Source organism: Cricetulus griseus, chromosome 8 (genome assembly GCF_003668045.3).
Source record: "Cricetulus griseus strain 17A/GY chromosome 8, alternate assembly CriGri-PICRH-1.0, whole genome shotgun sequence".
In the NCBI taxonomy this organism is placed as follows: domain Eukaryota; kingdom Metazoa; phylum Chordata; class Mammalia; order Rodentia; family Cricetidae; genus Cricetulus; species Cricetulus griseus.
In genome coordinates this window covers 44,997,082-45,008,211 of record NC_048601.1, presented here as the reverse complement: position 1 = coordinate 45,008,211, position 11,130 = coordinate 44,997,082, and the positions used below count along the sequence as shown (strand labels likewise).

The 11,130-nt window shown below is 42.3% G+C and overlaps 1 protein-coding gene across 13 annotated transcripts in view; it reads right to left on the bottom strand.

Moving 5' to 3' along the window:
* The window catches only part of Foxp1 (forkhead box P1), a 603,661-nt gene that overhangs the window by 47,276 nt on the left and 545,255 nt on the right, over positions 1 to 11,130 (bottom strand). For all 13 annotated transcript variants that reach the window (XM_027428970.2, XM_027428965.2, XM_027428964.2 and 10 more), the window contains one exon: positions 5,543 to 5,647. In XM_027428970.2, the coding sequence (XP_027284771.1) occupies positions 5,543 to 5,647 (105 nt within the window). The remainder of the gene's footprint in view (positions 1 to 5,542; positions 5,648 to 11,130) is intronic.

The window sequence follows — 11,130 nt, the reverse complement described above, 5'->3', positions numbered from 1 at the left end:
TTGAAATATTCAGACCTCTCCCCTCAGATCTGATGGGGGAAAATTCATGTCCATGATCTTGAGAGGCCCCAACAGTGAGGTTGGTAGTTGACCTGCACACACCCACAATTAAGGGCAGCTATTCCCTTTCTGTGCGCACTACATGTACTCCTGAGCTAAGTGGAGGTAATTTCCCTGCCCAACATTCAGGCGTGCAAGCCCCAGAGCCACAAATGGGTTTGAAACAATTTATGATATCCGGCCTCCCTAGACATGTATTAGCATATACCTGGTTTCTTTAGCATCACTTTGTTTTTCCAAAACCACAAACACAGTTGCTGGAATTTCGTGTGGAAGCGCTTAAGGGGCTGGAAGTTAACACCTTTGTGAGGCGTGCAGCCTCTCCGTGGCTGCGAAACAAAAGCCTCTTTGTCAGGGTTTCTTGAAATGTTTTCTTAACATGTTCCAAGTAGTTTTAGGCAGGGAACTAAAGTAAACAAGATGTTACCATGATAAAAACACTTGTGAAAACTGTACAGAATACACTTAGTTTCTTTCACATGCAAGTCTTCTAAGTTTTAAAAAGTAGAATTCACTGAAAACAAATGTTTTGTTTTTTTCCTTTAAGCAATTTACCAAAGAACTGTCTTGTTCTGTCTGCAGTCCTCAACCTCTGGAAAGAGCCAAAGTCCCATCTCTGGGCTTTCTCTTCGATGCTGTTCTCATGTCTGACATTAGAAACCCACAGAAAACTTCTGGCTTTGATAAATTACATACATCTGACTAACTTGCTAAAGGCATTTTTGTTTGCCTTTGTCTGTATGGAGCTTTTCTATGTGGAAAAATAACCAAAAAGGGGAAAACAATCTTTTCAAATGGAATATTATGCAAGTATACAAAGTGATGAAATCATACAGAAGACTAAGTAGGGGTTTAGGGGTGTCACTCAGGGTCCAGCAGGGTGCTGGCCCAGGCCTTGGGGTCTATCTCCAAAGCAAGGCACAGGGTGGGTGGGGGGGCTGAGGGCTTAAGGGAAAAGAAATACTTCTGGCAAGCATTTCTGAACGTGCAGCCTGGGATGGCTGCACACTCGAACTAGAAAATTGAGTGTAGTCATGCCTCAGAACCTTCCTGTCTACTTTGTCTCTCCACAGCACCTGGCTTCCCCTCCTGGAAGGCCATGGGCTTGTTTTCATTCCCTGTTATTGGAGGAAATCAGAGCAAAGCCCTCTGGGATGATATTAGAACAAGCACAAGCACCTGCTGGCATCAGTAAAGCCCAACAATATCCAGTCATGTGACAGCTCTGGGTGGGGAGGTTTAAGAAAGAGAGAAGACAGAGCCCAGTGCTAAAACTTCAGCAGAGCACAGGCAAGGTCTCTGCTGGCTGGAGAACAGCAAGCTCTTCTGAGCAGTGTTTGTCTCTGAAATTAATGGTGCTGTGGTCGCCCTAACCTTAGGGACAACCCCGTGGTGAAGGTGTCAAGTCAAGTCTCTGGTTTTCATTTTCCATCAACACGAATACTTCTTCATCAAGAGGAGGAAAACTCACCTCTGCCTTTGCCTGAGTCTCCTCCTCTCCCCGTAGACAGTGATACTTCATTGTCTAACTGGAGTTCTATCCTGAAACACTTCTGACTACTGTGACAATTACCTAGAACGAGGCATCATGTTCCTTTCCGACACCAAACCTGAAAAGCTAGGTTGGAGAACCCCAGAGCCAGGAGCTTAAAGCCTTTGGGTGTTGGGGGAAATTACAGGCCCTCCCACACACATTCCCCCAGCCAACAGAGTCGAGGAGGCACAAAGCACTGTTCAGCTGGAAAATACAGGGTGGAGCCAAAAATGTGACCCTATGTCAGAGGCCACATACAGCTGGCATGAGGGGCATAGGGCATGCTTCTTCCTCACTTGGGCTCTCTGCCTGCTGTAGAGGGACAGGGGACAGGACTCAGATGGCCAGGAAAGTCTAATGTAATGACTCTCCATAATGCCACACTATCCTTAGGATTGAACTGTAGGCAACTTTTTACATTTATTTCAGGGAACAGTCCTAAGTGCCTTCTTGAAATAAAAGGTCAGGAATTTCTGCATATTTAAAATTATTGCTCCTAAAACACACATAAGTAGATGGGACATGTCCATGTTTATAGACAGCTTAGGAAGAAGGGCTAGGCACTTCCCATGAGAAGCCTATGGAGCCTACCTTCTAAGATTGTTACTGATACAAAGGAGCACACAAGCTAAAAGGGACTGAGATGCACCCTTAACTACACAAATGACTACTCCATTCCTCACCTGCCTTTAAAACTTTCCTCACATCCACTGCCTCAAGTAGAAAGTAATTTATTAATTTCAAAAAGTATAGTTTCTCCCAGGTAGCACAGCGTGAGAGTGAAGAACAAGACTCTGAAACCAGAAGTCACCGTGACTTGGGTGACCTTGGGTAAATCACTCAAACTCTCTGCTCCTTTATCAACTTAACTCTATGTTCAAAATGCTACTAGGACATTTTCCCAGGGAGCTGTGAGGATCCAATGAATTAATATGTATTAATATGTATTATTACATATCTGAAACCATGCCTGATGCATATTTAAAGTTGTTTAATTAGACATAATTATGAAGTGACTAGTGTCAATTTGCTTACACCATAAAAAAAAAAAAAAAAAAAACTTGTAAAAATGGAGGAGGCTTATGGGGAAGTAGAGCCAAGGAGATTCTTCCAGAGCCTTCCAACCCAGCAATCTAAAGAGAAATGCTGGAACTAATGTTCTCTGATAACAGTGTCAAGAGTTCAAGGAAACCATGTGGCTTTCATTGGAACTGCAAGAAGAGTTTCCCTAAACCCACTGTATTTGTCTTTGGGGCTGAGCACAGATGTGCTGCTCAAAGTCCCCAAGATGACTAACTTGTGCTCCACTTCATTAGGCAAGAATCTGAACCTAAAGATAAGCCTGAATCTCAAGCATTAAAATCTTGCTGGAAAAGAAGGAAAATTGAGATCTTGACTTGGGAACTCAGTAAAGTTGAATTCACGGGGGCTTCTTCTGTGGGAAGACTCACTTTTGTTTTCTTGAACCACGTCTCTCATCCCCATTCCAAGATGGATCATGTGTGTGAGTCCCTCTGCTCTGGAGGTGAGAATGTGATGGAACTTGGCTCAAAACTAGAACAGAGGGCTTAACCAATGGTGATCTGCATAAGGTCTTCTGAGAAGAATGGGGAAAAAACCTGCACTGTGGGACTGATAATCCCATGATATACAAATCTGTGTTCTCCAGTTCCAATTAGAAAAGTTCCAAGGATGAAGAAACAGGGAAATACAGAGCTAATGGGAACCCCAAACTGCAGCACCCCTACAACCCCAGTCAGCCACTTGGATCCTGACATGCCTGGCACTAACTACAGGAGTTCCGGTCTATACTGGCTCATTTTCACCCCTGCCTTTATTCTTTTTCTTATATCAACTCAAGTCAGGTTTGTACAACTTGCAAACAAAGTCTTCTGAAAAATACTAGCACATAAGCAAACAGTAGAAAATAAGCAAGCAATATTGCAAGCTGATAGCGGGCACTCCAGTTCCGCTGAGCAAACAGGAACCAGGAGCATGTCATGCCATGTGCAAAACCACAATAAAGGCTGGAGAGATGGTTTCCAACTCAGAGTCAGGCTCCTAACATCCTGAGAAGCGAACAGGCTTCTTGTTTGTAGGAGGTAAATGTAGGCCTCAATTCAAATGATCTTTACTTCCCCCCCCTTTTCTTTAGAAGTGGTTTGAATTATTCACTCTTTCTAGATCCTGAGGCCTAGTTGTATCTTAACTGCCAGCTCTTAACACATGAACCTATGACTTAAAGATTATTAGGTTAGAAATACTTGGACTATTAATGAAAAATTTTTTAATGGGTCAAACTGGGGAACTGGCAATGCATTTTCTGTCCCTATAGTGATGACAACAATTTTATAGTTCAAGATTTTATAATCATAAATCATGTTGACTGATGCTTGTCAGCTATTCTACAGAAGAGTGGAATCCAACGTATTTACTTAGCATTGGCGTAGATGGGAAAATCAGAATTTCCAAGCATGTTCTGCCCAGCTCTTTTTTCTCTTGTTGGATAAATATGATTAGGCAATGATAGGGTGGTAACAAAACAGATACCATGAAGGAGCTACATAGAGAACAAAGCCGGCATCGCTCATCTAAATGCTAATAATGTAATTGGAGACAATTGTTGCCGCTCGTGATACTAGCTTTTTTGGCCTAAATGTACACTGACCACAGAATACTCTTGAAGTGAAGGACACTATCCGAGAAGCTTTATAAGTTCAAACCCCACTATATATTGATATAGTAACAAAATATTCACACAGAACTACCTGCAGGTAATACTAGAAGTATCTCTAGGGGATGGCTGCATCATAATGTTTGTCTCTGGCCCATAAAGATCTGGTCCATAAAGGATGCTCTCACCCCAGAGAAACCACCACGTGCCCTGATGTACAGAAGCAACATGTGATGCATACTAAATAGAGGTGATACTGTTGTGGAGGCTTGAACGAGAATGGCCCCTATAGGCTCATGTATTTCACTGTTTGGTCCTCCATTAGTGGAACTGTTTGAGAAACATTGGGAGATGTGGCCTTGTTGGAGGAGGTAAGTCAGTGGGGAGATGTTGGAGAGAGAGAGAAGTGGGGGTAGGCTCTGGGGTTTCAAAAGTCCACATGAGGCCCAGTGTCTTTCTGCCTGCTGCCTGCAGATGGGGTTGTAAAGGTCTCAGTTACTGCTCCAGCACCATGCCTGTCTGCTCTCTGCCATTATGATCACAACTCATCTTCTAAAACTGTAAGTAAGCCCAATTAAATGCTTTAAGAGTTGACTTGGCCATGGTGTCTCTTCACAGCAACAAAACACTAAGACAACTGTGTTCAGTACATTGATTAGTCAAGGATTCAACATGTTATACAAAAGTGATATCAAGAATGTAGGGTAGCTGGGTCAGATTTCTAACTGATTGGGCAGTACAGGTAAGGGAAGGGAATTCTGGGATGAGAGGCACAGACATCCCCTCCAAATGGAGAAGGTGAGCAGCCCATTTTGGGAGAGCCTATCAGCGCCACAGCTTGGGATGAGACAGCCCGAGTTTACATCATACATTCCCCCACTTCTGCTGGGGAGGAGAGTGATCTAAACAGAAGCCACCCAATACAGAGAGATAAGAAACCAAGGTGTCGGTACTGTCTCAGGATCCCATGCCAAAGAAGGGGCCCAGCCACTGAACTACACAGGACCAGTCAATGAAATAACTGAAGGGCAACACTGGGTTTCTCTCTACATCAGGGTTAGCCTGGAACTCTGCTATTGGTGTCTTCCATTAAGTCTCCTTTCCTTTAGGGGACAGCCCTCGAGGGATGATCTATCTTCCTATGATGGTGACTCAGAGGCCACCCTCTGAAGAGCTGTGTGACACTCTCCAACAGGAAGGCAAGCTGGTGGGCGAAGGACAGACAACAGAAGGGACATCCGTGCCACAGAGAAGACATGGAGTATAATCCTTACTTTAGAAAGGCTGGGAAGTCGTCACAGACTGCTTCGCATCCTGGCCACTTGCATACACCATGTCCGTAGAGAGGATGGCTGTGGGGATGCTCCTCATGAGACAAGCTGTGAGAAAACACACAAGGTGGGAGGGTGAGTGAAACACAGCCCGGACACCAGAGAGTCCACGGGGCCCGGGGAGCATGTGACAAACCTCGCATTGTCATTCCCCATGGAATCTAATGCATCCTGTTTTTTTTTTTTTTTTTTTTTTTTTTTTTTTTTTTTTTTTTTAAGCAAGAGTTAAACTATGAGCTGGAAGATTATGTTCTAAACACATTTAGGTACACTTGCCTGATGTTAGGAACCTACCTCCCTGTGTGAAAGGTATTTGACAGGTTTTTGTTTGAAGCAAGGCTCTCTACCCAGACAGCAAAGGCTGCAAAAACCGCCATACTTTCCTGAGTGTACATAGTACGAACTGGAAAACCTGTACTGGATTTGCAGTGCTTGTATTTTCCACACAGGGACAGTTCACATTTCTTCCTCTCCTCGAACTGCTTTAACAAAATCTAAGTGTCCTCTTTTAAAAAATAATTTTATCCAGAAAAAATATTGTAAATAATAGTGTGCAATCCAAAAGATATTTTTCAGGGTAAATACTCCTCCACCGATGAGTAGTTTAGATTTAGCTTGTGGTGGTGCCAAGTATGTATTTCTCAAGTTACTGACAGCAAGCCTGACAGTGACCATGGACAGCAAGGGGTTAACCCTCCAGTGGGGTTCCAATCGATAAGTAATGATCTGGCCACTGGGATCAAGTCAGGGGATGCTTTGATCTGAGTCATGGGGCGCACGGGGAGGAGTCTGTTGGGCTTATGTGACCAGCCATATTCTCAAATATTTTCTTTATCCACATTTCCTTTAGACAAATTATTATTTTGCCGTCACTTCAATAACCTTAGATTCCATCAAATAAAAATGTAAAATGAACACCTAGGGTTCTAGTTTGTACTTGGGCACACTCCCTTCTTAGAAAGGGGAGGGCTGTTCTGCAACTTCTGCTGCTACCTCTCCTTGGTTTGAACTTCAAGAGCTTACTGTAATACACAGAAACGTACATATGTATGTACGTACGTACGTACACACACACACACACACACACACACACACACACACACACCACAAGCATGCAAGTGCACCTGCATGCATGAGTCTTGTATTTTATCCTACTAAGGAGATGCCTTTTCACCTATTTTCTTGACCATGTCCTTAGACCATAGGTACCCACCAAAGCTCCCGGCCCCTCCCTTACAGCATAACCCACCCACAGTGAGCACAATCCAAACCTTTAAATCGAAGAGATTCAAAGTGAACACATCAGAGAACAACACCTCCCAAAGGCAATGAGGTCCCCCTATGTTTTTAAAATTATTTTACTGGAAATCTAACAACTTGAAAATACCAATGAGGCACTTTTCCTCTCGCAAAGGAAATAAACATGGGGACCAAGGGAAAGATGAAAATTTAAAAACAGTAAAGGTAGCAAAACGTCCACCTTGCAAGGAAAGGAAATAAACTAGAGAATGAGGCTATCAAAAGTGAGATTTGTGAAACGCATGGCAGAAGGACATCTCTAAGAACAGAGGGCAAAATTTCACTGGACCCAATGAAGGTTTTCACCTACAGGTCTGAGCGTGAGCAGTTACAAGTCACTGATGACCTTAGAACTCAAAGTCTATTTCACTAGTATCAGACGCCTCACACACTCTGAGAGCAAAGGCACAATTTATTAAAAGCATTTTTCTTAATGATTTCAGAAGAATCCCTACCCCACTAATTATTTTCTTTAGCTATTTGATGAGAAACTAATTGAAGTATTCTCCTGGTTTTATCAGAATATGTATGCATATGCATATAAATGTGTATGTAAAAAAGTTTGAAAAATACTGAGAATAAATATCCTAAGATACGCATAAATACATAAGTTTTGACAAATTAAATCATTAAGAATTATACACTTTATATATTCAGTGTCATTTTGCTTTTTAAACATTTAAAATTTTTGTTTATTTTATTTATGTGTATGAATGCTTTATCTGCATGTATATGGGTACCATGTGGGTGTCTGCTGCCTGCAGAGGTCAGAGGAAACCCTAGGGGGAGTTATAGATGGTTGTGGGCCACCATGTGGGTACTGCAAAGTGAACCTGAGTCCTCTGCAAGAGTAGGCAGTACTCTTAACCAATGTTGTAACTAGTCTCCAAAACTTTCAGCAATTGGTGGGGAACATGCCACCATCTTAGACATCTAACTTTAACCATTCCTGTAATTTGGATACTCAGATTTCTGTTATATTACTAATCTTTATAAGTAATATCCTAGAGTTAAAATTTAGAACAAACATCTCAGCATACAAAATTTCTATCAAAAGATACATTCAGAGAAACTTAGAATCAACCAATCAATGACACTAGGATTTATACTCCTCTAGCGATACCGTATCAGCTGTTCTGGCTTAGTGAGTGCATGGTACCCACCAACCTGCATCACTATGTGTATGTGTGGTTTTCGTTCTTCAGTGTAGAAGCCAGGAGCCTTGACTATTGAGAACACAAAACCCTCCTGCTACTAGCAGGAGACTGCAAATGGTACTGAGTTTAGTCAAGAGTTCTCAAATTATCAATACAAGATGCACAGCTCACCATGATGCTTGCTGTCCTCCTGGTATATCTGATGAACCCATGAATAGAAACTATTTCCCTCTAAGTGTTTATGTCTACTTCAACTTGAAATCACCTGAAGGACAGAGAGATGACTTAGGTCCCGATTCCCAAAGACTAAACAAATGAGAACCCTCTGCATAGAAGCACATACTTAGTTGTTTATTTAACATAAAACACTGGCCCTTATTGTGAAAAGATCACATGGTCTCTTATTGTCACATTGTGCTAAGTTGGCTGACACGGTATCCATTCACCCCACCCTAGACATCACTATTTACATTCTTGTGGGTCAATGCTCCATATCTCTCTTCTGCTGTGTTATTATTTTGTAAAGTGGCAACAAACACTGTCACCTGATTTCCATATGTACTGTGTAACTGAATATGTTCAAATACTCCATTGTCTGAAGAAAATACTTAGATATGGATGTGAGAAGAGGTTGGCAGTAGTACCTGATGGGACCTCTGTAAAGACTCTTGAGACACCAACAACTAACACTGAGAGATGTATTGGGGGGTCAAGAAAACTTGACAGGTTTCTATACCTTTCATGGGGTTTTTATTTTGTCCATTGTAGGAACCTGCTGAAATGCAATTGCTAACAGTTGCATACACTCATATATACAGTAGGAACAATAGCAAGTACCACTAAAGACTGGATTCGAAGTCTGCTACGGGCTATGTTGCCATAGTAAAGCGACACAGCCACCATGGTGCATGGCTGAGGCTGACTTCTGGCCTCTGGGTCATTCTGCACACAGCTCCGCCATGCAGCCTCTGTCACATCTCTGGACCTTTGATGTTTCATCAAGAGAGTGGAGGAAGGAACATTAGATTTCCACTGCTTTCTGGCTTCTGACAAAAGAGCCAAGAAAGCAAACACAAACCTATTAACCTTAGTTAATTTAGAGCTGCAGGAACAGGCTGAAAGATAGTGGGCAGATGAAGCTCAGAGCATCTGATGGTGGGCAGGAACCCTAAGACTCATCATAACTGATCGGGGGTGAACATGCGGCAGAGAGTGGACCATCGGAGCCTGTGGAAACACTTACCATGTTTGCTTTTAAGATGCTCAAACACATTCATCCAAAATGAAACTTGGAGAAGTTTGGATCAATTGTTCCTTTTCTTTTTCTTTCTTGGCTTCCTTTCCCTCCCTCTCTCTTTCCTTCTTTTCTTTGCTCAGGTGACTTTGAACTCTATGAAGCCAAGAATAACCTTGAATTCTGGCCACCCTCTGCCAAGCTCTGGGATTACAAGTGTGTACTACACTATGCCAGGCCCCAGGTCAAATGTTCAATAAAATTTTAGTTTGTTTTACTATAAACTCCGAGGTTGAATATTCCTAGAGGCAAGGATCACTCATTCATTACCACATACTGAACATGCCACACACTGCTCAATAACTGCTATGTAGATTTATCAATGAACAGACAGCAAACACCTCGTCCTATTTCATTTTTTTTGGTGGTAATATACTCAATATTTGCTTTCTCTTATTCTTGTAGGTAAAGACCAGAATTATGCAAACCCACAAGAGAAAATATCACCGAAGATACTTTGTATTACTTAATTTTATTCAGCCTATGTGCAACACACATAGATGCATTTGAGAAAAGCCAGTTGATTTAAATATTTTCTGATAATCCCTGCTACGTAAAAACTAAATATAATTTAACACGAGAACAGTGGTAGCGTTTCAGATGTGAAGGAGTCAACGTGCCAGGGAAAGTATAATTACATATAGATATGAACTAGCTCCTGACACTACATGGTACTTATCAATGCGTTTACATTTGCTATGGTGTGATGCCTCCATTCCCAATGACATTTGCTATGCTATTTCTGTTCGATTTATTTTTCCGACATTGACATACACCAGCCACAGTCTTTACTTGCACATGGTTGGTAGAAAAGAGTTTCTTTGCAGTCAGGACTGGAGCTTGAACCCTGGGCCTTCTACATACTGGGCAAGCATGCTACCCCTGAGCTACAACCCCAGGCTTCTTGGAGAAGTTTGGATGTTTACCACGGGTGATGTCACTTTACAGTCCCCAGTTCATTGCCTAGCCAAAACTGGAAACTGGAATTATCACTGTTGCCTGCCACAAGGACAGCTTCTCAAGATTGCAGTCTGCAGGCTTCTGTGACACTTAAGCTGTGGGTCCCCTGTGGTGACTGAAGGAAGAGAAATTCTTGACTAAGGAGACAGAATGCAGACCTCACCAAATCCAACATGCCCTGTCAACCTATATGCCTGCTTTCATTGTATACAACAATTCTACCATCCACAAAAGCTACAACTAGACATTTCTTAATGCAAGTGACACGTGGCCTAACATGTCTTCTGAGTCTCCCTGAGTTCATTTTTGCTCCATCCCAAATTTGCCTACTTAGTCTTTTTATCTTGAATCACTTGTAGCAAAAGCCAACACAGGTGTCTACTGGGGTACATCCCTTCTCCCTACCCAACCATCACACCAAAATTATAAACTGTATGGTAGAGTTCCTTGAGCGTGTACTTGACACATTAAGTCATGGAAAGCTATGCTAATCTTTTTGCAATTGCTTAAAATCATGCTTGCTGTTGCTGTTGTTCCATACAATTATGTGTCATACACTGAAGAGTTAGTTCACTTAATCAATGACTTTTCGTACACTTGCAGCTATGGAACCATTACTGCAGTCTCATTTAGAACTCTTGTAACATCCCTATAGAAATTCTGTACCCAGCAGCAAGCACTTCCTACCCCTCCCTGCCTGTAGCGCCCCCATGGATCACTTATCTACTTCCGGGCCCCAGACACTTACCTGTTCAGTATATTTCATATAAACACCCTTGGACAATATGTGCTTGCCAGTGTGTGGCTTCTTTCACTTTGCA